A 27,317-nucleotide genomic window follows, 5' to 3' on the forward strand; every position below is an offset into this window, starting at 1 on the left:
GCGTTCTGTGGCTCTGAGATCGAGGATGCCAGGGTCTCCCAGTTTGAGGGGGTCGTCTAGGTCAGTACAGCGGGCGGAAGCTCCCTCGGTGAGACCCAGGACCGAAAGGCGGGAGACCTGGAGCTGTCGCCACAGCTGGGAGTCCGGGAGCGCGTTCCCAAGGCCACGTCCCCAGTCCCTGCTCCACGGGGACTGGGGGAGGTTAGGGGTCCGCTTGTGCCTTTGCCTTGGTACCAGGCGAGACCCGGGACAGGAGCGATCTGCCCCCATTTTCTAGGCCGCCCAGGAGGTGGAACGTGGTGCCCCTCGGTCTGGTCGCTTCCCCTCCATCTGTGCTTGAAACAGACGGAGCCGAACTGAACAGAGCCGGGGAGATGGAATTGAATTGAATCAGACCTGGCTCTGAGGCCGCTGCTAATAAAATCACAATCATTCACCTCAGCGTGGCAGACAGAGACAAAAATGTTTGTTGGTTCTTTTTTTTTTTTAAATTGGTTCTTTTTTTTCCTTCCCCTTGAAGTGGCTGACTCCTCAGGAGACGAAGCCTGGGAGACCTGCTCCTATCACCTGTACACAAGGGGTTCAGTGCAGACACCTCGGAGGCTGGGACCCCAGGAACTTGGTCTGTGAACTCACCTGAGGGTCCCCCATGTCCTGGGGGCCTTCGCTGGGCTTCCCCGCAGGCATGTCCTGGCTGAGCATCATGCCTGATGGCTCGTTACGGGCGACAGTCCACATGCCCCATCAGTGGCAGGAGAGGGACCAGCTGTCCCACCCGGGGCTGTCGCCCCACCTGCAGGCCCTCAGACCTGATTCTCTGAGGGACACACCTCTCAGGGGCTATTGGGGGTTCATGTGAATGAGAGGCTATGAGTCTTTATCTTTGGAACATACATTCCTTGCAGAGACAGAGAAAGTTATAATGACGAGCCATTTTTCAGCCTTTCTAGCCATTCATTATACCATCGCAGTCTTTAATCTGAGAATATGAAGCTGAAGATGAACAGTAATTAAACTTAAGATGTCAAGGCTAAGAGATGTTTACCTGGCAAAGCCTCTGATCACCTCAACCACAGGCAAAATGCAAAAAAAGAAAAAAGAAATCTGGGCCATCTCATTACCTTCGGGCTCTCTGTCTTACTGGGCCCACCTGTCACCATCTCAGACCAGCACAAGGGGATCAGGTGCACCCAACCTAGTGCGGGACTCAGTTAATTCTGCAAAGACAAGACTGGGGACTGAGTATCTCAGATGTAAAATTATTTTAAAATATGTTTTTAAAATCGATTTTAGAGAAAGAGGAAGGGAGAGGGAGAGAGAGCGAAACACCCATGTGAGAGAGAAACATCAACCATCTGCCTCCTGCACGCCCCCTGCTGGGGACTGAGCCCGAGAATCGAATCGGTGACCTTTTGGTGCACAGGATGACACACAACCAGCGCAGCCACAGGGGCCAGGGCTTGGGTGTGACACTTTTAATCCAGTGAGTTAACCAAGGTGCTTGCACAACACCAGGCCATGGGGCTAAGGCACTCACTGAATCAGAAGTGCCAAGCAGAAGGGAGATCAACTGGCCAGTGCTGTAGGCCCCCAAGTCAAAGACGAACCACAGGATGAGATGCTGGCCCCTGTGAGGCCTTATGAGGTGGGCCTGCGAGATCTAAGTGCTCTGGGGAGGACAGAGTGGAGAGGCCCTGCTGTTCCCAGCATAATCACCCCAGTTTACAAACGAAGCAGGAGACACCTCAGTTTCCTAGCCGTGGGGTGACGGGTGGTGATGACTCACAGGTAAAATGTACCTGGCTTTTCTTCTCCCTGGCTGATCCAGAGCTAGGTAGCCTGGCTCCCCGCCCCCCTCCCACCCCCCACCTCCCACCCCCATGGAGAGAGGCTAAGAATCCAGGGCTTTGTTACCACACTGTCAACTAGTTCATTCTCACAGCTGGACTTCCTCAGGAAAGCCGAGCTCCGGGGGCGAGAGGCACAGGACTGCCAGGGCCAAGCAAGCAAGCAGCCTGCACACAAAGTTGCCCAGGGGAGAGAGTGGTTTCAGGCTCAAAGCGCAGGCTGTGGGCTCTGTCCAGTCCGCCTGCCCTAATCACAGGCCGGCGCCTTTCCCGGGTCGTTCTGACTGTGGCCCCATTTAAAGAACTCTGCTTCCTGCGGGCTCGGCCATCACTAAGCCGCCTTTCCCCTGGCCGTCCAGCGTGCTGCGTTTTACAGCTTCCCAACAAGAGGAGGTGATGAATGGGCAGGCGGCTGAATTGGACACATGTTGCTGAATCAAAATTGTTTCTTTATCCTTGGCTGCTTTTGGACACTGGCCAGGCCAGGAAGAGGTTCATTTGTTCGAAAGGCACTTATGAGTCATATCCAACTTTTGTACAGAAGCTCAGACCCTGCCGCTCGTCCTTAGTCATTTCATGGGCTCCAGTCCCTACCCACAAAGCACCTTGGTGCACACCCCTGGCTCAGGGCTCATGGCTTGGGCATTACCTGTTGTTTTGTCTGCTCAGCACCCCCACCTCGAAACTCTGATAGGAAGTCTGCCTGGCACCTGCTCTCGCTTCATTATTCTAGGGAAAGAAAAATGCCTGCCTTGGTTTGAAAAGGAACCCCGACTGGCTTTAATTAACTGCAAACCTTGCACTAATTACCACATGGGAGGTACAGTACAACCACTGTTCTTCTCAGCGAAGACCGTCCCCCATGGGAAGGCTCGGGGGCAGAGCTCTGTGCAGGCGGCCCTTCCCCTCGATTCGAACGAGGGTATTTTAGAACCACCCCAGCAGCTCACAGCTCGGATTTTCTGGGTGGAAGTGCCTCGGAGCTGAGAAGCACGGAGCTGACGTCTCCCTGCTCCACGGCGACGCCATAACCAGGTCACGTGCAGACACGATAACTGGAGGCTGCTGCACAAAACACGTGACAAACAAATGCTTGGGGGCACCCGAGCGGCCTGGTGCTGGAAGGAGCCATCAGGCAGCACCGGCGGCTCCCAGCGTGGTTGGATCAGAGAGGAAACGTTTCCATTGGCGAACAAATGACTCCCAAACACGGAATGTTCACATTTTCCAACCTTTTGGTGGGGGAGCAAGAGGGGCACCCATCTGCTCTTTGTTCCACTTCCACCCCTTTAACACCTCCTCTCCCATCCGAGTTAAAAGAAAGTTTCCCAGGAAGTGGTTAAAAAAGCAGCATGTGCAAGCTTCTGAGAGGTTCCTCGCTTGGCTGACGCATTTCCTTTCCAGAAGGAGATGAAGTTCTTTGCAATAATTTCATGGCAATTAATCTTGTGCTTAAATGATAATCCTATAATTAGAAGCAATTAAAATCCTGCACCGGAATGACCTGCTCAGACAGTCTGGCTGTCCCTGTATGCTAACGGGGTAATCTTGAAAGAGGCCCCAGAAATAATTTGTTTCTCTCTTCCTGGGGATGCAGGCATTCAAAGACAGCTCAAGGATGCTTCTTCCTGGCAGGATGCACTGAAGTCCAAGTGGATGGAAGACCGAGGCCCCCGGAAAGAATCCAGGGCACACTGGTAGCTCCGTTGGTTAGAACGTCGTCCTGATATGCCAAGGTTGTGGGTTTGATCCCTGGCTGGGGCACGTACAAGAATCAACCAATAAACGCATGGATAAGTGAACCCACAAATCGATGTTTCTCTCTCTCCCTTCCTCTCTCAAATTAAAAAAATAAATTTTTAAAAAAATTGTAAAGAAAAAGAAAAGAATCCAGAGGCTTGGGATCCTCTTACGCAGGAGAAAGGGAAGCCAGGCCACTTTGAGCTTGGATACCTGGGTAATTTAAGACGAAGGCAAACGCTGCCGTAAGGAAGTGACACCTGCGACTCTGCCCCTCACCCTCGTCTGGCTGCCTCCCACGGACACCCGGCGCCTAAGCCGAGGGGTGGGAACCGATGCGGGATCCGCGCACGGAGCACGGCGCAGGAATAACCCCCCGGAGGAGGCACACGGCTCGTTGGCGCACAGTTGACATTCAGCTCTGCCAAAGCTAGGTCAGGACGAGGCCCCCGTCAGGCTGCAATAGCAAAATGTCTCCGAGAAGATGCAAACTTTCCTTGGCTGTGTTTCTCCGAAGGACCCCGGAAGTCAGGTGGCTTCATGAATTAGGCTAAAACGGGGTCATTTAAACTTGATCCAGATATAGGGTTAAAGTGGGAAGAGCTGCCTGGACTGGGGATGGAGCAGCACAGTATAAAGCGGAGTGATTTTTTCAATGTTGTGCCTACTGGGTACTTCCACCACCACCACCACCACCACCACCACCACCACCACCACCATCATCATCATCATCATCATCTGCTCAACAAACGTGTATCAGGCACACATTCAAGGTACTGGGCGGAGTACAGGGGATAAGACACGACCTCTGACCTCCAGGGGTGGAGGGAAATCAACATATACACTAACCTAAGTGAAAGCCCATTACAAATGTTATAAAGAGCAGGCGGAGAAAGTGGTCATTTTTGTGAGGCAGGAAATGTTGGGAGAGGCTGCATAAAGGTAAGGGAACAGAACGTTGAAAAGGTACTCCTGAGGGAGGAGGGACCAGCGCGAGCAGAGGTGTGGCGTGGGGGGCAGCTGCCCACGGGGAGCAGCACCGGCTTCTCTTTATCATAGGAACACAGTGTCAAGGGGTGGAGGGACATGGGTGAGGAGGGTATGAGGGATAAGACTGGGGAGGCAGGCCCGACGGGGGTGGCTCAGTGGCTGAGCATTGACCTATGAACCAGGGGGTCACAGTTAGATTCTGGGTCAGAGCACATGCCTGGATTGCAGGCTCATGGCCAGTAGGGGGCGTGCAGGAGGCAGCCGATCAATGATTCTTTCTCATCATTGATGTTTCTATCTTTCTGTCTCCCTCTCTAAAATCAATAAAAATATATCTTAAAAAACGACTGGGGAGGCAGGCAAGGTACTGGCTGCTGAAGGGGTCCCACCGACATGTGCCACCTGATATTTGGGATGGCCAATCAAGAAGAAGACTGAGTCGATACATCCGCTGCCAGCATTCCAGCCATCACCTGGAAGCAGGTGCGTCCGCACAGGCAACGTGCACACCCTCTTCTGGTACAAGAAACTGCCACTTCTTTTTCACTTAGACCAGAGGTAGTTCCTGTTTTCTTGGCAAAGGATGTGCTTGGGTGTTAAGCACACCCTTCGGGGGGACAACGGCAGAGATGGGTGCTTCCACGGACTGTGGCACTGCGACAGCAAGGACAGGTCTGTGATGGGAAAGAACTGGGGCCAGTAAGGCAAAGCCAGAGGCGGAGGATGAGAAAGGACAAAGAAGTCAAGTCACATGTCTGACTGGCCAACACACGCCCAACCAGAACACGTCCTGAAGGGGTACGTTTCCATCCTTGCCCGTTTAGTTCTTCACGTGAAGGTAGGGGAGTGCAGCCAGATTCCCTGCTGCCATGTTTATTTCCAGCCATTCCCTCAGCCTTGGGACACGCAGGCTCCGGAGGGGTGGGGGTCGGCGGGGGGGGGGGGGGAATGGCAGGCCCTCACCCGACGGTGCCCAGGACACTGCGGTAAGGACAGGTGTCTGAGAACCAGCACAGGGCAGCCTCAACTCTTAATTGCAGGTGGAGACGTGGAATTGCCAGCACATTGGCAACACCCTGGGCCAGGAAAGGGAGAGGGCCGTGGACCGGCCTGTCACCTTCCCTTTCCCGGGGCCAGCGCCAGGTGTCAGCTGGGGAAGGGATGGGCGGGGCACGCCCGGCAGCCCTGTGGCCTTGGACAGGCCAGCGGAGCTCGCCCAGCCAGTTTCCCGAGTTATAAGGGTGGTTGTGATGCAATGACAGACAGGGAAGCATCCGGTCAGGGGCCTGGTACATGGAAGGTGTTTAGCCAATGCTGGTTTCTCCCCTCGGGAGAGCAAGGCTCTCCGCCAGCAGCCGCTTCCCTGGCCTGCTCGCGCCCGTTCCCACACCCAGCATGTGTTTTGATGGGCTGGCCTTGCATTAGCATCCCCATTGGGAGCGCTCGCTTGGTTCACCTGCCGGCTTCCCGCCAGCGCGGAGGGACCCCTGTAGAGAGCACGTGGGAGCTACGCCGTGGAAACGCCGGGCACTCTGACTTAACCTCGCCCAACTTTTTGCAGGTTTGCTCAGTTTGAAAATTTCAAAAACAGTGTTGAGAGAACAGTGCAGTGACCAGCTATGTATTAGATTCACTAATTATTACCATCTTGCCACACATCTTGCCACACTTGTGTGCGTGTACACACAGCTATTTTTTTTTTTTGTCTTTGTTAAGATTGGAGATCTGGGCCTTGGGGAGGTGATTAGTCATGAGGGTGTAGCCCTCAAGATGGGATTAGCGCCTTCGTAAGAGATACCAGAGAGCTTGCTTCCACTCCCTCCCTCCACCCCGCCCTCCCTTCCAGGTGAGAACATAGCTAGAAGCCAGGAAGAGGGTTGTGGCCAGCAACCAGTGGGCAGCGCCTTGATCTTGAGCTTCCCCGTCTCCAGCACTGTGAGAGGGAAACGTTGAGCCACCCAGCCTAGCGTGTTTGTTACAGCAGCCTGAACGCCGACACAGTTGCAATGGTTGTTTGAGAGACGATCATTAAAATATTTCTCCTTTTCTACGTGAACCATCTAAGCATTACATTTACCATCTGTGAGACTTTGGACAAGTGACTTAATTTCTTTGTGCCTCACGTTCCTCACGTAGAAAGGAAGAGAAATGAGGCAAACTTCCACAGAGGTTTGGATACACGTATGTACATCTGTGCAAAGTGTCCCTTTTATGGGAAGGGCTCCATCAGTGTGGGCTGCCGTGGCTGTGACTGTTATTAAACGATTGCTGAGTTCATATCCCCCAGAGCAGAGCTGTGTCTATGCAAACATCTTTAGACGAATTCTCGAGAGACGCGACCTAGATTGTTGTCGTAAGCCACACTGGCTGGCTTTCATGAAAAGCCGGTGCCTACCTCCGGGAAGGGCCTGTCCCCTGAGATGACTCTACGACTGTGAACCGAGGGCAGCAGTGGGGCGAGCAGCAGGGAGGCCCGAGGAGGACTTGCCTGGCCGTCCTTGCAGGATGCGACCCGACCTTTCTCTGCGACTTGGTGCCCTGTGCCCCCGGCCAGGGCACCGGCGCCCTCTGTGCAGTGTCCCCGCTGCGGGCCTGGGGGGCCCACGGGAGAGACCGGAAAAGTCGGCAGCGCTGTGTGGTGGCTGCTTTTGTTCCAGGGCAGCCCCAGGCCGGGTCCAGCGCTCAGGCTGTGCTTGGCTGTATTCGGAAGCACAATGAGTGAGAGCTGGGCATTTAGGAACGTTGCCTTACATTCTGGCCTTGCAGGAGCTGCGAACCGCACGGGAAGCTCTGATAGTTCGCCGTGATGGCCATTCTATTGCCAAGGACAGTGGCTTCATAAAGCGAAGGACGAACACTGAAGTGTCCAGCCCATTGGCATTCACTTTCCGCTTCTCAATCCCTTACCTCCTACTGAGATTAGTGCCTTCATAAGAAGAGATGTTTTAGGGTCATTTTCTCCTAAACTGCAGGCTCCGTGCCCCCCAGACACGAGTCCGACAAGGTAGGAGCCTTAGCCGCAGGGAGAGAAGCAGGTGTGTGTGGGGCTGAGGCGGGCAGACCGCCCCCATGCCCCCCCCCCCGCCCCGAGCTCCCTGTGTGCCTGAGATGGGGAGTTCATTCACCATGCAGTCTGGACCGCTGGCTATATTTGGTTTGTTTCATAAGGTTATCCAGAGCCTATGAGTAATACCTCAAAGCCCTCTAATTGTCCCTGAATTCTTATCTGAGAGGACAGCTTTGGATAGAAAATTTGCTTATTTTTCAAATAAAAAAATATGAGGATGTTTCCAAAAGTGAGCTTTCTCTGTAGCTCCTTCTCTCTCTTCTCCCCTTAAATAGACCCTTTTGGTCTCTCCCCCCCACCCCACCCGCCCCGCCCTCCCTATAGTATCTTCTGCTATTTGCAAGTCAATAACATTAAAGTTAGTCTTTCCATTTTTACCATCGTTTATCATTCCTATACAAATGGCCACGTGACACCTTTGCTGCTCACATGGAGATGAGTGCCCTTGTCCGAGGAAAGGAGGTACGTGAGGGAGCCCCCCGAGCAAGGCCAGGAGGGCGACACCTGAGAGCCGAACCACAAGTCAACATGAGTGGCGCGTGGCAAGTACAGCAGGTATCTGAGGACACCGGACCGGTCCTGGGCCAGCGAGACTCCAGGGTAACTCAATCGAGTGTGCTGATTTGCCCAAAGTGGACGCGGGGGCCAACCAGAGGCCAAGCCAGGCTGCAGTGGAGCCCACGCAGTCACAGCCCCAGGAGGGAGTGTCCTGGGCCGTGGACGGGACTGCAGCCCCGGGGCCGGGCTGTTTGTAGGAGGGGCAGGTGATGGGCTCCTTAGGAGCACAGGGCGTGGAGTCAAAGGCCTTGGTTCCCAGCCTGGCTCCTTACTTCTTCTGTGACATAGCAAGTTACGGAACTCTTTGTGCCTCAGTTTCCCTTTCTGGGAAATGAAGCTCCTAACGGGGTGGTCGTGAGGACTAAATAAATTAATCTACGCGGAGTTCTCAGCACGATGCCTAACGCGGGGGGAAGCTGTTGTTACTGTCACTAAGATGGACCTGCCAGGTCATCACGCCTGACGCCTCCCCTTGCCCTAGTTCTTCTCACTCACAGCATTCTGCCTGATTGCCTTCCCCGCCCGCCTGTCGCCGGGGGATGCTACACTGGCCACGCTGTCAGAGTACCCCAATCCACACGGCAGTGACGGCTCTGAATGACATTGAGCGTTTCGAATGCGCGTCCAGAGCAGTCTCCTGGGAGACGTGCTGATGGGGATCAGTGGCTCTGAGTGGGACCAGCTCGAGGCCACGACCAGCCCAGGTGTCTCGCCCTGCCTCGGTGTCACCCCGGCCCGCATCCGCACGCCCGCCGGGAAGCTGTGCGCCCGCCACCTCCCAAGCAGGCCTTACCTGTGACGTGGAGCTTTTCGTCGGTGACCTCCGCCTTCAGGTAGATCCGGCCCCTCTTCTCCGTGTGGTCCATCCCACAGAGGCTGGGCACGTTGATCACACACTGCTTGTGCACGTTCATATCACAGGCTGCGGATCGAGAAAGCGGAGGGTGAGTGAGGCTGGGCATATGGGCCCGGACCGTCACTTGCTCCGTGTTTTGGTTGGAGGAGCGCAAGTGAAAACGAGACACCCTTTAACTCGATACTTTGTTATAATGTTGTTGGTGACATGGATACTTTGTTATAATGTTGTTGGTCACATGGAGAACGGGGAGCAGATGTTCCTTACAGCACAGGTGTCCTGTGCACCACAATCCCCTCTAAATGTCCACACCACGTTGGCTCAGTCGTAACTGAAGCAAACCCCCTGCCTGGTCTTCTGTGACCGCTTCAGAGATATGACAGTGCACAGCACGCACAGGGCAGTGCCTGCGGAGCCCACACGGATCCACACGCGACGGACACAGAGGCAGAGAACACGCACATTTTACACAGAGACCACTTTCTGCCAGGCATTGCTTATGCCTTCCTAGCTCACCACTTAGAAGGCGTGAGAATCTGTGGGTTGAGTAGAGGAAATTCATAGCATTTTCCTTTCCCAAGTGAGCTCTGTATTTTCAAGAAGGCGTAAATGCATTGCTTTTGGTTTATTGTGTGTGTGTGTGTGTGTGTGTGTGTGTGTGTGTTTAAAGAACTAGTATTTGATATTTTAAACCTGACTTCAAATATTTAAATATTACTGCAAGTACAACAAATACACGCCTGGCATGATATGCCATTCCTTCCTGGCTGACATTCGTGGGCGAGACGGGGGAGGATGAAAAAAAGACTAGTCATAGCAGCGAACCAGAGACACCCTGCGAAGAACCCTGTGCAGAGCACAGACACGGGCTCCGTGGAGGCGCTGCGGCCCCGGGGTCCCTGCACCGTCAGGCTCCGGTCCCCCAGGGGTGCCACGGGGCCCTTCTGTGACCTGCGAGGTGGAGCCGTCATGCCATTTCGTTGTGAGGGTTGAATTTCAATCGGGTGAACGAAATTGCAAAAAGCATGGCAGGGGATGTCTGTGTGCTGGGATGGAGCCCGGAAGGCGGGATGATGGGCGCAGGAAGAAAGAACAATGGGTTGATTCACGAACGTGATTCTGCACAGGCTTCTATTTCCAAAGTTACCTGTTCAAAGCCATGTATCTGGGTTAGCAAAGATACTGACTCTGGAAATTACCTTCAAGCGCCTGGGAAGCATTTGCAACGTAAAGGAAACAAAGGCTACAGCCTCTGCGAAGGATCCGACAACGGGGAGGGCGAGGGAGGTAAAGGCGCACGGGGCTCTGTTCTTGTCGTGGCTTCTCCCATTAGTGGCTTTTATATCTTGGGAAGCTTATCTGCTCTCTCAGATTCCATTTCTTACTCTGCAAACTAAGAGGCTGGCCCAGACAAGTGGCTGATAAGCTTCTTCCCACCAAAGGATTACGATCCTACAACGTGCAGGCAGAGGGTCCTTCACTGCAGAAGGTAAGGGAGGGGCTGGGTCCTGGCACCCACCTGCCTTCTCTCCTCCTCCCTCCTGGAAGGAGCACAGGCAGCCGCCCCAGAGGCCTCAGGACTCCAAGGAAAGGAGTTTTACACAAACCAAAACAAAAAGCACTGGTTTCCAGCCCAGCCAGTGTGGCTCAGCAGTTGAGCACTGACCTATCAACCAGGAGGTCACAGTTTGATTCCCGGTCAGGGCACATGCCCGGGTTGTGGGCTTGGTCCCCAGTGTGGGGCGTGCAGGAGGCAGCCATTCAATAATTCTCTCTCATCATTGATGTTTTTATCTCTCTCTCCCTCTCCCTTCCTCTCTGAAATCAATAAAAATAAATATTTTTTTAAAAGCACTGGTTTTCAGATTTTTTTTTTAAAAAAAAACAACACAGAACCCATTTTCCAATAAAGACTTAAGCGGAATCCTAATATGTAAACCAGATGAGTATTCTTTTATTAGCATATAATAAATTCAAATTTATACCATTTACTTATTATTAAGACATTCATGGACAACCAACAAAGCCCTCAGATCCAAACACATTTTGAAGCCAGCTGTGAGGGATGCTGGGTGAAGTCCCAGTTCCGCCGCAAGAACTTGGTTTACTGACGCTTCTCGTTACAGTGATGCAGGACCAGAGCCCCGGCGCCTACAGAAGAGCGTGCACCAGCGGCAACACTGTCTAGCTCCCCCTTCCCAGGCCCGGGATGCTGCAGTGCAGTGGATGCAGCAGGAGAAACCTGGCTACACATTCCTCTCAGTGAGTGACGCCGGGCAGCATCCGGTCTCCCACGCCACCCTCAACGCGTCAAGGTTGAGTGTGTCACACATTCAAGCGCTCCTTTTTGTTCCAACGTTGAAAGCAGTGACAAATGTACTTACAAATGCACCTCCAATGTGCACTTGCAGAGCCCTGAAAACCACGTCTTTGGGATCCCTGGGTTACGTTAGGCTATGAAATTCCACAGCTTGGCCTGCTGGTGTGGCTCAGCAGTTGAGTGACGCCCTAGGAAGTAGGACGGGGTTCTCAACCTGTGGGTCGCGACCCCTTTGGGGGTCGAACGACCCTTTCACAGGGGTTGCCTAAGACCACCGGAAAACGCATATATAATTACATACTGTTTTTGTGATTAATCACTATGCTTTAATTATGTTCAATTTGTAACAATGAAAATACATCCTGCATATCAGATATTTACATGACGATTCATAACAGTAGCAAAATGACAGTTATGAAGTAGCAATGAAAATAATTTTATGGTTGGGGGTCACCACAACATGAGGAGCTGTATGAAAGGGTCGCGCCATTAGGAAGGTTGAGAACCACTGAACTAGGAGGTCACAGTTTGATTCCTGGTCAGGGCACATGCCCAGTGGGGGGCGTGCAGGAGGCAGCCAACCAGTGATTCTCTCTCATCATGGATATTTCCATCTCTTTCTCCCTCTCCCTTCCTCTCTGAAATCAATAAAAATATACTTAAAGAAAAAGGAAAGAAAAAAACTAATGTGATTTAAAAAAATTTTCCACAGCCTGCTGAAGGGGAGAACCCTGTGTTCTGAGAAACTGCCCATCTACTCTGTGAAGTTCATGTGTCTTTATTTTTATGTCCCGTGTTTGCTCCATTTAGGATACACATATTGCGCTCCTGGCCGTAATCACAGTCATTAACGAATGGCCAGATGCTGGTATTCCCCTGACGCTTTCGTGTCTACTAGAAAAACAGACTTAGTCATTACCTTTGTGTCCTCAAAGTATACACTTTTACCGAAGCAAATAAATAGTCTGGGAAATGAATCTCAACATATAGGAACTGTCAAAGCCAAGAGTTCCATAGCTGTTCTTTCCCCTGGTAGCCAGTGGAGATACACACGGAACAGGCAAGGGGCACGGAGGTGGGTGGCTGTCCTCACCCGTGGTCTCTGGTGACTTCATCCTAACTGAACGGATAGAAATTTGAGCCGCCCAGGGACATGCAGGGCCAGTGAACTTCAGTGAGATGCCACCCTGTCTCTTGTTTTCACTGTGGTTTCAGTTTAAGGAGAACCTCCTGGATTTTTCCACATCCGCCCACTCATTAGAGACCCAGGAGGACAGCGTGATCGCTTAGCTTACTCCGAAGCCGAACCAAACGTGGAGCGTGGAGGCGCATGCATCTGCTTCGGGGTTTGACGCGCCTGCGTTTCAGAGGGACTGAAGATTTCTACCACGAAAAACTGTGACAGCACCAACGTCGTGGATGGACTGGGTGCTTTCTGGGGTCCATAATGAGGCAGTGAAGTAGTTTAATAAGCCAGAACTTTGGCTGGGGGAAAATCCGACACTTTATTGGTCTGGTCTATACCGGAATGAGTGCTCCCTCTCGATGAGTTGGAGCTGAAACGTTACTGCACCCGATGCGCGCAGGGAACCCCGGGCCCAGGCTGGGAGCCTGGCCATGGGCTGGAAAAGAGAAGGTACTTACTGTCGCATTTCATCCCCTGGTGGATGAGCCCGTACAGCAGCGACCCGCAGTGGTCACAGAAGGTGGGGCTTCCATAGGTGTGGATTTTGAACTTGTGCTTGCTCCGGGGGTCCTGCGGGGAGAAGCAGCAAGGTTGCTCATTTCGGTCACAAAAGGGCACCTTTTTTGGGCTAAGAGCCAAGGCCAGCACCCTTCCCCCGACTCCCCATTCCCATGTCGAGGTTCCAAATGGAACCAGACTGGGATGAAGCCAAAAGAAGCCGATCTTAGTAAAGTGCTCAGATGGGCAAATCCATGAGGAGCAGTGCACACCTCTCTTTCTCAAGGCTCTGATGATCTCTCTATATAAAAGCCTAAGCGACTGTTATGACCGAACGACCAGAACGACCGGAATGACCGGTCAACCAGTCGCTATGACGTGCACTGACCAGCAGGGGGCAGATGCTTAATGCAGGAGCTGCCCCCTGGTGGTCAGTGTGCTCCCACAGCCAACCTCCTGCGGTCCCTTCCCCTGGCCGGCCGGCCCCCAAAGGTGCTAAACCTGCTTCTGGGTTGGGGTTTTGTATGTAGCAGAGCAGCGCCCTTGCTGTGATCTATTGAAAGTCAGCCCTCAGCACAAGGGTTTGTCTCACTCCCGTCCTCTCCCTTCCCCGGGGGCCGCCTGCCCATCCTGGTGGCGATGCTGCGGCAAAGGAAGGAGGAGGGGGGAAGGTGGGGAACCGTGCGAAGGCAGGGAATTGCGCGCTGGTGTAAGCACCACCCGCCTTGATAAACGTCAGCATTTCTCCCAGTTTTTCGCTGTATACAGACAGTCCTCGGGTGACGTCGGACTTGATGTACGTCATTCCATCGTTACGTCGCCATCTCCCATTTATTTATTAAAAAAAAAAAGTTCCGTCATTTCGACGTATGTACATATGTGCTTTGTTTTTTATTATTTATTTACCACAAGTAAAGGTCAGGAATTGTTATCTTTCTTTTACATTTTTTTTACTGTTTCACTTCATTACTGCTGTGTCTGTGCTCCATGTGAGTGACGTAGGTGCGTATGGTGCCTATGTAGGTGGGTTCCGACTTCGGGCGAAAATCGTGTTACGTCACGCCATAGGAACGGACGTCCGCCGTAACCCGAGGACCTACTGTACTTATTACCCTCATTCGACAGAGGTGATGGAGACCTTCAGAGTCACATGGCCAGTGCATGTCGGAGATCGGGTTTGACCGCATCTGTGTCTCTGACACTGATTCCCACCCCAGGGTTTTCAGAAATCCACCCAGAATGAGGCTCTGGTCTTAACGTCTTTTAAACAAACTTCTGCATTCGCAACACAATTTTTTTTTTTTTTTTGAAACGAGACCACCACCTGCTTTGTGAATAAACTTTCACTGGCACGCAGGCATGCTCATCCACTGACATGTTTTCTGTGGCTGCCGCCTCGACACAAACCCAGTGAATGACCTTGGAGAGGTCATGCCCCTTATTAATAAAACAGAAAAAAGCCAGTCTGCCCAGGGGAGAGCCTGGAGCGAGGCGCAGCTTAGGGAACATCTAAGGGCTTTGCGACCTGAAAGTCCGCAAGCAAACACGAGAGGAGATGATTGCGATTGCATTTTCCTTGGAAGTGAGCCGAGGTGCCCAGGCCTCCCTCACTTCAGTGACCTGGGCCTGGATGGGAAGGGAGAGGAACTCTAATAGCCCAGTCCTCCTGGGGATCGGAGTGGACGCCAAGGTGGCAAGCAGCCAGGGGACTTCCTCCAGGTCCCGGGTTCCGGGTTCCTGCCTCTGGTGGACACGGGCCTTCCGTGGCAAACGCCCACCCTGAGGGGTAAACTGTGCCACCTCCTGCCAACCCAGCTGGCTGTGCACGGATCGACCGTAGGATGAGGGCCTCTCCCACACACCAGAAAGAAGATGCAGGGGCATAGAGCCTCGTTTCCTGTCTCCCGGGTCGCAGCCAGTCTACACTGTGACTTACGGGATTTACAGAGACCAACGGTACTAAACCCTCCCCAGGTTCTCGTCCATAATCACCAATGAGCACTGTGTTCTACTTCTGAGGGCCCCGATGTCCCCACCTGGAGCCACAGGCGTTGGGAGGGTGATCCCCTCTGAAGGGGCCTCTCACGGAGCCCTACGTGGGCAGGAGCACCAGGGCTGCGGAGGATGCCAGGGGCGAGGGGAGCCACTGCTACACTAGAGCTTGAAATCTACACTCGATCCCGTTGATTCTGTCTTGCTTTAAAAAACCCCACAAAAACAGAAAACAACAACAACAAACGTGTTTTCACTTTGGAATAATTTAAGACTCATAAGAATGTGCAAAAATAGTGTGGATGTTCCCATACACTCCCGCAGCCAGCCTTCTGCAGTGACACAGGTTACACAACCACAGCACGTGGCAAGACCAGCGCGTAGACACCGATGCCCTACCACTGCCTAAACGGCAGGCGTTAGGGTTTCGCCAGCTCCTACATGCGTAATGCCAGTGCCTGCACTTTTATTAAGCAGCTTATGAGTGAAATGCACTGTTTACCGCGTGGGGAATACAGTGATATCTGCTGGGTACATGTCACTGATTTATAAAATGCGCAGCCCCTGGAATCTCACGCGAAGGGGTCATGGGAGGGCGAGTCTACAGTTGTGTCTGAAAAGTAGAATCAGAATGCTTTTCTCTACATTAAGGAAACACATACTCTTTCCAAAATTTTCTCATCAGTTTTTCAAAACAAAAACCATGTTGAGGCACCGGCTGCCTGAAGGCGCATACATGGTGCCCACCAGGCCAGGGGCAGGGAACGGTGTGTCAGCTCCGGTGCCGGAGGAGCGGGCGCCTCCAGGACATCACGTGGCAGGAGCCGCCCCCACTGGCTTCAATGGGCTTTGTGACAGGAGGCTCCGTGAGGCCTGGGAGGCGGGGGGGGGGGGGGGGAGAGTGGCGCTGAGACTCGGGAGTCTCAGGGGGACAGGGCTCACTGGTCCTCAGGTTGTGAGCAGCCCCGTTTGATGGACGGGGCCTTCGAATGCCTTCCTACATCATAAACCTGGACCCCCATCCCTCGCTTGCGTGACCCTCAGGTAGCACCCAGGCTTCTCTCATCCTGCTGTGGCTGCTCCCTCTACCTGCTGGGACCAACGTATGCCACGACCCGCCTGTTGAAACACGTAAAGAGGCAACAGTGAGGGCTGCTTCCTCCTCTCAGTCAGGACGCCTCCCCAGAGGCCTGCACCAGAGCCAACGTTCCTCTTTCCTCTGACCTCACAGAGCACACACGCACATGCACACACACATGTGCATGCATGCACACACATGCACGCACACACACACACATGCGCGCACACACATCTGGGGGACAGACACCGCAGCCTAAAACACAGTTCCCAAAGCATGTGGCGGAGCTCGCAACTGGACCAGAACCAAGGCTGACAATGAGGTTTTAAGTATTAAGTTGATCTCCATTCGAGCTTCCTGGAAACCAAAGCAAAAAGGGAAAAGAATCACAGCAGGTTCCTCTGGGACTGCAAAGCCCCAGGATGCAGAAATCTGTCTTTAAACCCCCCCCCAACCCCCCCCCCCCCCAGCATTGTCTCACACACGCTGGACCTTCAGTCCGTGTAAGGAACGACTGAATCTTTAACAAAGCATCCTTTTGTCCCTGCTCACTGGAAGGTTCTAGGTAAAGTTGCCTCACATATAAGCTAAGTTTGGCTGCACCCAAGGCCACACAGAAATGGCTGGCACACACACCCAGCCTTGACTCTTGCCAAGTTAGCAACATTTCCCCCTTTAGTGCGATGCAGGCAAAGCCTCCTTGCTCCTTCCCGGGCACGGCAGCCCCTTATTCAGTGGAGCAGGAACCCTGCTGTCACAGGTCACACGCCTGCCAGCACAGCCTCATGAAAGTGGAAAACGCTCGGCTCAGATGCTCCGTCATATACACGGTCGGGGGAGGAAAAAGAGATTTTCGGCTAAACCAACTTTCATAGGCACGAATGAAGTCTCACCCACAAACCCGAAGCTAGACCTTTTAGGGGGAAAAACAACAAACATTTCAAGTTCTGTGAGTCTGTTGCTAAACGCAGGGGCTTCGTTAGCCTGCGTTCAGAAACATTCCTGCCAGGACTTCCTAGGTCTTTCCTCATCAGCAACACCACCTCCGTCACCATCACTGTGCAGAGTGTTAAAAATAAGCCCCTGGAGCACGCCGCACCAAATGCTGATGCTGTGTGGGTCTTAAACTTCCTGTCTTTTTTTTTTTTTAAATCATATATCATATAGGTTTCAGGTGTAGATTTCTATGATACAAGATCTGTATATTATGCCATGTGCCCACCACCCGAAATCAAATCATCTTCCATCTTCATCTATTAGGCCTCCTTCAACCCCTCCCCTCCACATGTTTCTCTTAAAGGACCCAAATGGCTGTCATTGAGGGCTGGAGTTCAGATTTTGAGTTTCTGGACAAGTCTGTTTTGAACGGTGTGTGTGTGTGTGGGGGGGGGGGGGGGGGGGGAAGGCGCCCTGCGGTGTGACTTCCGCAATCGCCCAGAGCTCCGTGGCTCCTTCAAGCTGCTCCCTCTGAACACCAAGGGAAATTTCCCCCACGTTCGCCATCTGACGCGTCCTCATGAATCACGCTTGCAAGCCAAGCCTGGGTCTAAATGTCACCCATGTGCTGACTACACAAGCAACACCAAAAAAAACACTGCTCTCAGCGGAATCTGGCAACATTCCTGTGATGTTCAATTTCGTGGGAAGCAGGTTTGTATGTGTTTTTGTTTGTTTTTTTAACTCTGCTTTTTTAAATTCCTACTTAAAATTTTTTGTGGATGTGAGACTATCACCCAAACCAGATCGTATGAGCAGGGTGATTTTATGTGACTTGGGTACCATGATAGTTATTACACTGGATGGCATGCGCTGAGCCAGGCGCCCACCGCCCGCCTCGGGCTCCCGAATCCGCCCGGCTGGCCGTTCAGGCTCGGGGAGGGCGCTTTGCCTTTGATTACACTGGCCTCATTGCACGTTGCCTGTTCCAAGAAAGAACTAAGGAACTTCCATGTCTGGTGACAGCTCACTTTTGCTCTTAAGGTAGCCCTGTTTTATTCTCATGATTCACATCCGCCTTCACAGTTGGACTAACTTGTCTAACCAGACTTTGCTGGTAGAAAGATTCGTATAGGTCCTCTGCCAAGCTGTGCAAGGTGCTTTAATCCTTATGTTGACAAACTCTTTGAATAAAGTTCTATATAAACCTCTACCGGCAAGGCAAAGCTAAATGAACCGGAACATATTTACACCTAGCGATACTATGTAGCAGCTAAATCGAATGAGCTCAATCTTCCTGCAGCAACATGGACAGATCTCCAAGACATAGTGTCTCATGAAAAGAGGAAGCCATAGGATGAAACAGAAAATATAATGTCACTTATGTAAAAACAGGGTTAAATATAACCGCCAGGCACAGAATGGTAACATAGCAGGACAGATATATAAGTAACATGCCTCCCGGGAAATGTGCGGACAGACTGGCTGTGGAGATGGCAGCCTTTAAATAGTACCTGAAAAGGTTTAAGTTAAAAAAAAAGAAAGAATTCATACATACCTATGTAATCCAAACTACCACGACTCCCACCTGAACATATGTGGTTATATTTCAACTGGTTCATGAGATGCCATTAGAGGGACACCCCAGTATGTTGGAGAAATGGGCACAACTGCTGTGCCTGGTGATAAACGGCTTTGCCGACCGCTTCTCTAGCAATCTGCGGGGATCACTGTGCAGATATTGGCACCACCGGCCGTCAATAAAGCTGCAATCTTAATGAAAAGCTCTATCATACAAAAGCGACATCTCCCTACTTGTAAAAAAAGTTACGGTGTCACCACTTCCAGACGAAAGCATGACACGTGTCACCGTCTCATCAATTACAAAAAAAAAAACTTTGATGGTTTTGTCTGAAGTTCTGATGTTAAAATAAGATGTTTAAAATGTGCAAATATTCAAACCACAAAGCCTATCATTTCCTAGTTAGCTGGCCCATTTCTTCATTTCATCTTAAAAATGATTCACGCCTGGCTGGCATGGCTCAGTGGTTGAGCATCAATCTATGAACCAGGAGGTCACGGCACATGCCCGGGGTTGGGGGCTCCATCCCCCGTGTGAGGGTGTACAGGAGGCAGCCGATCAATGCTTCTCTTTCATCATTGATGTTTCTATCTCTCTCTCCCCTCTTTCTTCCTCTCTAAAATCAATAAAAACATATAAAAATGATTCATTGTACACCTACGGTATACCAGGTGGTATGTCCATTAGACAAAGTTTCATAGCAATTTATTTGAGCACAAATCAGGCTTTTGCTCATTAAAGATCTCGTTAGCTCCAGGACCATAGTTTGGAAGGGAAATAAAACAGGAATACGAGAAGGATCTTCATTATGTAACGCCCTGCCAGTCCTGAACGAAGTTGTTGCCTATAAAAACCACCCAGGCCAAGTTTATGTGTCTATCTAAGAACCAATCAGAGATGAATGGAGACATGTTTATTCGAGAGAATCCGAGATCCTATCAGCTTTGTTTAACCGAGTGAAGACAGAACTGGCCGTTGTTCCTGTCGGGAGCCTGGCCTGGCCTGAGGAGATGGTGTGGCACATGCTCAGGAGCCTCACATTTGCTGCAGGTGGATAATGTGGCCCAGATCCTGCCCTTATTTTTGTCACGGATTGGAAAAGCCTATCATTATTTGCAAGAAGGCTGGGAGACTGCCCAGAAGCTGGCATTTATTCAACTGATTAAACCCAACAGAGGCGGTGGAAGGTGGATCCCTGTCTCTTTCTTGAATGCGAAGTCCAAAGGGGCCCAGCTTTCTTCAGGTGCCTCTGATTCTTCCTGCAGGTCACTCATCACTCCCAATTAGTCTCTCCCAGATAGCCACCCCGCGTAGCTATGTTGAGAGATATTTACTTCCTGACACCCAAGGATCTTTGCAGCTATAACTTCATGCTTTGTTTTTAAAAACATGCAGCCTATGGCAAAATATTCATCGCCCACTTGTTATTTTCAGTTGTTTATTCACATGTGCATGTATGCAGATATGATATTTTCATGTATGCAGATATGATCATACTTGTTGTAACAGGATACAGTGCAGCAGAAAGGAAAATGATATGTATATATAAATGTTTTGGTTATGTTTCATTCAAGAATGATGTGAGTATGTGTGTGCATGCATGTGTGTGTGTTTGTCTGTGCTTTCTTAGGAATCATCTTAAATAAACTAGCTCTCTAGTTTTTTCAAAAAAACAACAACCTAACAGCTCATCTTAAACATCTTCCCATGTTGTTAACTATAAAGCAGTATCACATTTTACTGTGTGATATTTCATCACAAGGATGCACCATATTCCTGGGCATGGAGGTGATTTCCAGTCTCCCTCGTACAGGCAACGCTACCCACCTGTCTGTGCGCCCACACTGCGCGAGGGTCTCATCAGCTCTCAGGATAAAGGCCAGAGTGAAGCTCTGGGCCACGAAATAAACAGAAAAGACTGAATTCAAAAGCTCCCCGACCACGACAAGCCGGGGGTCTGGTTCTGGTCAAGGCCGTCTGGTTGCTCTGGAGAAGCTTGTCAGTAACCAGTTTCTATCTCGGCTAACAAGTGCCTTTTAACTCCTGGTCTGGACTTGGTTTTTGTGAGGTGCAGGCGTCTGTCTTGCAGTTGGGCTGCTCCCATGCGCTCCGTGCCTGCCGAGAGCCTCCCCCAAATGATGGCTGACACGGCCTTCCCTCCCCCGGCCTCAAGAAGTGACAGTTCTTTCTCGTGATGGCTCTTCGTGTCTTTGCTAAGACGGGGAGCTGAGAAGCAGTGAAGGTTCATCTGTCAGTGAAGGCTGGGCTGAATCCACACGGCAGCCGAACATCTTCCGTGTTTTTAAAAACCCATTCTTTTCGCCCGCTGTCGTCTCTGGTGCTTAGTCTCACAGGGATGCACTGGGCTCGGTGTGGAGATGGGACTGGTGAGACGCTCACCTTGGCCTTCCATCATGCAAAGCACGGTCACAGGTGCACCTGAACTGCCCCCTCCTACCTGCCTGTTGTGCGAACTCTGCATCTCTCTTCTGCAGTTTTCACCAAGCAGCCCTGCGCTGGGCTGCTGTGTGCCGGAGAGTCTGGAGCACCCACAGGTGCCAGGCACACGCGTGCCTCTCTCTTCCCCTCTCCCTAAACAACAGGAGGTCACGCTGATGCGCTTTCCTCCGACTGGGACTTTCAATGCATTCTAAGCAATGCCTCCTGGAGCTCAGCCTGAAGGACGACAAAAACAGCACTTGCTCAGCTCTCTGTGCCTCCGAACCGCGTCGGACACCTCTGATCCTTCATCTGAGGCTGCGGTTCTGTTTGCACAGCTCGTGTGAAACACGGAAGCGGGACCTTAGGGTGGCAGACACATGCTATGCACATTTGAAATTTGTTTTACTGTTTTAGTTTTTAAAAAGCAAAACAAAAGCCTAACAAAAATATCACTCAGGACAGGCTCATGTTTCTACCTGAAGCAAACAGTGGTGTCACAATTAGGGCGGAAATTCAGCGCTGCCTGTCCCACCCAAGGGTTTCGTCTTCAGTGCTTCTGTCCTCTCTGCAGAGGGGGTGCCGTTAAACTGCATTTGTGCGCGTACCTCTACATGCTGTTCTTTGTATTTGAGGACACAGAAATAATGTGAGGGCGAGTATTCTAGAAAACAATATTCTTTCCTCTATTAACTGGCTTAACCTTAGAAAAGTCAACATTTAAAAGAAAAGTGGGCCCTAGCCAGTTTGGCTCAGTAGATAGAGCATTGGCCTGGGGACTGCAGGGTCCCAGGTTTGATTCCTGATCAGGGCATATGCCCAGGCTGCAGGCTCGATCCCCAGTAGGGGGCGTGCAGGAGGCAGCCAATTAATGGTTCTCATCATTGATGTTTCTATCTCTCTCTCTCCCTTTCTCTCTGAAATCAATAATAAATGTGTTTAAAAAAATAAAAGGGAAGAGGAAGTGTAACAAAACCAAATGGCAGCCGTGGGCCCCTGTAACCAGTTCAAAGGCCACTCCACAGCCCGCTGCTCCGCCTGCACGCACAGGGTTGGGAAAGGCTTCCAGTTTACCTGCTCGTCCATCCTCCCTCAGACGGTGCTCTGGTGCAGGAAAGGGGGTCAGAAACACTTACTGCTTAGCTCTCGAAGGGCTTGCATTACTGCCTGTTACCTTGTGAAATGGCCCTGGAGGGTCATGGAGGACAGGGCGAGGTGAACAATGAAGAAACTGAGGCCCAGGAAAGTGATTTAAACAGGATCCAAAGCTGGTAAGTGGCAAAGCCAGGATTTCAACTCTTGCCTTTTAAATCAACTGATGGGTCCGACCCTACTGAACTAACGGTGGGCAGACTCAGTAATGTACTGGGCAGAGGCTCGTTCTGGTGTCAGGATGAACTTGACCCAGAGATGCCCAAACTTACTTCTTTTAGAAAACCACTTTCCTCTGAGGACAGGACAAAAGATAACATATACAGACGCAGCCTGCATATCACGAGATGGGAATGAATGGTAGCGGCATCTCCCACCTTCAACATCTCTAGGTTTCCATTCCTACTATTGCCCACAGGTCCAAGCCGGAGCAGAAAAACAGATACTTCTTGATTCCTACTGAGGGGAACAGGTGAGGTCAGGGGCGGCAGGTCGAAGGGCTTTAGAGGCGGAGAGGGCTCCTGCTGCCACAGCCGTGCCGATGAATGTGGGTTTTGGAGCCTGCGGTCCTCTTCTTGATACAGTCTGTTCCCGAGAAGTTAAGTCAGGCCGGAATCTGACTCAGCCTCCAGGATGCGAGCCGCTCAAACAGTCTGTTCTTTCTGGAAGATCATTTTCTATGATCCTTTATCAAGTCCGCAGCTCTTGACAGCTAAACCGGTCTAATTGGCCTCTGTTCGTGGATGCAGATGGAAACGGCGACAGGGAAGGTAGTGTGCCACATAATTCACCCTGGGAGACTTTCTCACGGTTCTTGAAAGATGAAAGGTTTGTTCATCAGAGAAATTAACGATGCAGCCCCCCAGTGTCCAATGGGACCTCCGCAGAGACAGGACTGTCTCGTATCTGTGTTGTCTTACAGAGTAACCACCAGCTACACGCAGAGCACTTGAAATATAGTGACTTCTACTAAGGAGCTGAATCTTTCCTTTTAAAATATATTTTTTATTGATTTCAGAGAGGAAGGGGGGGGAGAGAGAGAGAGAGAAAGAGAGAGAGAGAGAGAGAGGAAGAGAGAATATCAATGATGAAAACAATCATTGATAGGCTGCCTCCTGCACACCCCACACTGGGGATCGAGCCCACAACCTGGCCATATACCTGGACCGGGATCGAACCGGGACCTCCTGGTTCATAGGTTGACGCTCAACCACTGAGTCATGATAATGGGGCAGGAGCAAAATCTTTAAATTTTCACTTACTTTGAAGTCACTTAAGTTTAAGCAGCCACCGATGGCTAGTGGCTATTGTGAGGGACAATGTCTCTTCCCAGAGATGCTGTGTTTGCACCTCCTTTCTCCTCCTCCTGAAAAGGGCCATGATGGCTGAGACAGGCGGGAGGGCTTGTCGGACTCTCTGCAGCTAGTGGGCAAGCTGGGCTGCTCATCTAGATAAAAACATCTCGCTAAGGTCAAGGTTTAAGGATGGGATAATCAAGTGTAGACACATTGTCACCTGTTCAGGAACATTGTAGAAATGTTAACTGATTTCAGTGGTGAACTTACACGGCTAAGAGGGATGACATAGGTTTTCTGGTGGCAAAGGGGAGCGCATCACCTTCTCTTACCAAAGAAATGAGGCGGCAACGCTCTCCCCCCAGGGCAAGAGAGGACAGAAAACCCTTCATTGTGTGTCCTTCCATTCTTGTCTTGGCTGTTAAACTTTCTCACCAATGAAGTTTCCTGGGAAAGGTCAGTCCTCTCCGGTTTATGGAGCTAATCTCCCGACAGGCCAGGCGTCCCTCTGACATTTCATCTCCTGGGGATGTCAGTTGCCCACGTTAATGTGTGAAAACCATGGTCCTAAGGGGAGACAACCACGGGGAGTCAAGTCTGATTACAACTCACATTAAAACGATTCGGTTACACGGCTATTTTGTCCTTGAACTCCGATGAAAAGGAGTGAGCCGTCTTCGGGGGCAGGGATCTGTTCTGCTGGGCTAACGTTTTGGTGGTAAACACATCTGTTTGTAATGAGCTTTCCTCTGTTATTGTTAATTTCATTTCTTAGATTACAGATGGAGACGGCCACGTGTGCATGCAATTAACTATGAGCTGCTCACTATTCCCGAGAAGTCTGTAGGCAGACAATTGTGACGACTGTTATTAAACGTCTCTCTCTCTCTCTCTCTCTCTCTCTCTCTCTCTCTCTCTCTCTCTCTGTTTTAAGACCGTTTTCTTTCTTTCTTCTTTTTTTTAAAGACCCTCTTCTTAATGTAGACTCTTTGCATTTAGTTGCAAAACCCTGCTAAGGTTTAGCACTACACAGGCATCTGAGGATCAGAAGTCACTCTGACACAACCAGGCACTCTGCTTTAGATGTAATTCTCCTGGTCACATCTGGAAGTTGTATGCAGCTGGAGTGGGTATCCGCTCTTATCCTTGCTGCTCCCTGAGGTTTCCATGACATTTTCTAAGAAAACACGTCAACACAAAGATCGGTTACGGGTATTTGTCCTGCAAAGTGCATCCTCCTCCTTCAACGAAGCATCTATTTTTAATGTTTCCACTTAACCCTCACCCCAAGGATCAAAGGCTTTGTAAAGAAATCTGGTTCTGATGAAGAGGGGAAAAGGGTTCTACCAATTTCCTACATGGAGCCCATGATCCTCCTGCTTGAATGCTAAGCGATCACAACCAGTGGTAGAGTTTAATCCATTACCCTGGGCTTTGCAGCAGTAAATTTAGAGCCAAGTATGCCGGTAAACATAAAGCAAAGGGAGGAAATTGGGGTCAGCGGGTCCTTGGTGAAGAAATAATTTTTATGTAAATGCCTCAATGGATAAAAATCATGATTTCGATGCGCTTCAAAGAGAAATATTTGTAGACATAACCTGAATCGCAGAACTGTCATCAAGAAAATGCCATGTCATGCAACTCAAATACACGGCCATTCCTTTGGGTCGACCCTGTTGGGTCTCTGCAGCCCAAGGCCCCAAGATTCCACGATTGGGACAAATCCATTAACCCAACGTTTCAGGAGCCTCCTTTCTTGATGAACTCGGGGTCCACCGAGTCCTCTCTATGGAGCCAGGCTATGAGGCGTCCATATGCTCGAGAAGAAGGTGCAGAGGCCAGCACTAAGCCACTGCAAGCGCCTAGCGCCACGCGGGCTGACGAACGGATAACGACTTATTTCTACCCGATCGCCAGAGGACAACTTCACCCTGGAACTTCAGAGCGGAGTTATTTTCGGACGCTCCATGCAAAAATGCACTCCAACCTTCAAGGCTATTTTGTTAGCTGAGAGATGGAGCTAGTTCCTCTTACAAAACATGCAGAGAATAAAGGGGAGAATTAGGAGAGAGGTTCTGCGGGAACGGTGCCTCTCCAGGGAAACAACGGCACGCTTCCTGTGGACAGCTGGCGGTGCGACAGCGGCACGGGGCACACGCCATCCAGCGTCAACGGGCTGCGGAAAACGTGCTCACTTTGACTTCTTAGAATCACTCGGTTTCCATTTACTGGGGCCTGAGTGCCCTCACCCCCGCCCCCCACAGCAGACATTATTAGATACCTAACCCACATCGATTCCTTTTTCCCCCACTTAAGCAGAGATCTTTGGTTTTTGTTGGACTGACAACATGTCTAGCTGACAGAATACGTAAGTAACCATGTGACACAGCTCTGGTCCATCAGATGTAGACACAGTCTGCGGCTCACTTCCAAACACGTCCTACTGTCCTGTTACAGGTGCTGCCCCCCCCCCCCCCTGTTGCTTCCCTTTTCCATCTTCCTACCAGGAGGTGGAATAGCCATTTGATGATCAGAGGCAAATCCTCTTCCCTCTTTGGACATGGAGCCTTTTGGCAACTCTCTTAAAAAGGGAGTTGGATTTTTTTTTTTTTCCAGCATCTCAGGAAAACAGGCACCAGAGGCTGTCCAATGAGTCACTGAGCAGTTTTGTGGCTTTTACCCATCTCTTCACGTTCCCACCGAATCACTGCTTCTTTCTCTTGTCGTTTGTTGTTTATATGACAGAGTGACGAAGCTCACCAAGGGAAACCTGCTTTGAAAGCCGGGTAACCCTCCTGCATTGGTCAGGCTTATGGGCCCGAGTTATCCATGACTCCATTGTGGCCACTTACGGGAACACGTGACAGTGTGGCTTACTGGGAAGAAATCTTTAATTCCTCCCCAAAGCCTGTTTTCTTCAATGCTTTGGGCTGCTCCTAAGTAACAACTACCCACATCTCAGTCTAACCCCCTCCACTCCTGTGTAACCTCATAATGAGATAGGAAAGCAAAGCCAAGGTAAAAAAAAAATCATAGTTTTCTGGACATTATACAGGTAGCCTCACTCCCAGCTTCCTTCTTTCCTTCCCTCCCTTTTGGAGGGCTAAACGAAGCTACAACAATCTCCTGGAAACATCTGCTTACTGAGGTTTTGACTTGAGACAGCGTGGGGGGTAAGAGAAGGAACTGATTTCAACACAGTTGAGCTCTGCCAAACCCTGTGGCCTCAAGAAGTCTGCACAGCCTCGCGACCCCTCAGAGGCCTTGCCTCTGCAGATGAAGATAATGATATTCATTGGAGGGGCATGGTATGCCCTTCTGTTGCATATACAAAGCAGCCTTAATGGATATTTTAAAACATTTCCCACGGGGAAAATAGGCCATGTGAAAATGCCAGGCTTTCAGCTGTCACTTCCTCCCAGGGAAAAAAGGAAAAAGAAAAAAGCCAACAGGCCTCCTTAGATGGAGACGGCGATTGCTCTCGCTCTGAAAGGTCAAATGTTTCTGCCTCCACCCTGGGCTTCAGGGTTTCCTCAAATCCACGGCCACGCGGAGGGTTAACCTCTGCCAGAGTCACACCCCAATTTAGACCAGTTCACACAGATGACCAGAAAGAGGGCCACTGAGGGGAGACTCCTATTAGTTTCCCTTTGCAACCAGCTCTGGCTTCGATGATGCCACGGTTCAGGACGCAGACTCAGGGACAGCCATTTCCAGGAAGAACCCATCCTTTTGCCATTTTGCCAAGTTATTTTCTTGACCCTTGTCCTTCAACTGACTT

The 27,317-nt window shown here is 51.0% G+C and overlaps 1 protein-coding gene across 4 annotated transcripts in view; it reads right to left on the reverse strand.

The window, feature by feature from the left end:
* The window catches only part of PRKCA (protein kinase C alpha), a 286,668-nt gene that overhangs the window by 68,558 nt on the left and 190,793 nt on the right, over positions 1–27,317 (reverse strand). For all 4 annotated transcript variants that reach the window (XM_059670054.1, XM_059670057.1, XM_059670056.1 and 1 more), the window contains 2 exons: positions 13,023–13,134; positions 8,996–9,124 (listed from right to left, as the gene is read on the reverse strand). In XM_059670054.1, the coding sequence (XP_059526037.1) occupies positions 8,996–9,124; positions 13,023–13,134 (241 nt within the window). The remainder of the gene's footprint in view (positions 1–8,995; positions 9,125–13,022; positions 13,135–27,317) is intronic.

This window comes from Myotis daubentonii, chromosome 16, assembly GCF_963259705.1.
Source record: "Myotis daubentonii chromosome 16, mMyoDau2.1, whole genome shotgun sequence".
In the NCBI taxonomy this organism is placed as follows: domain Eukaryota; kingdom Metazoa; phylum Chordata; class Mammalia; order Chiroptera; family Vespertilionidae; genus Myotis; species Myotis daubentonii.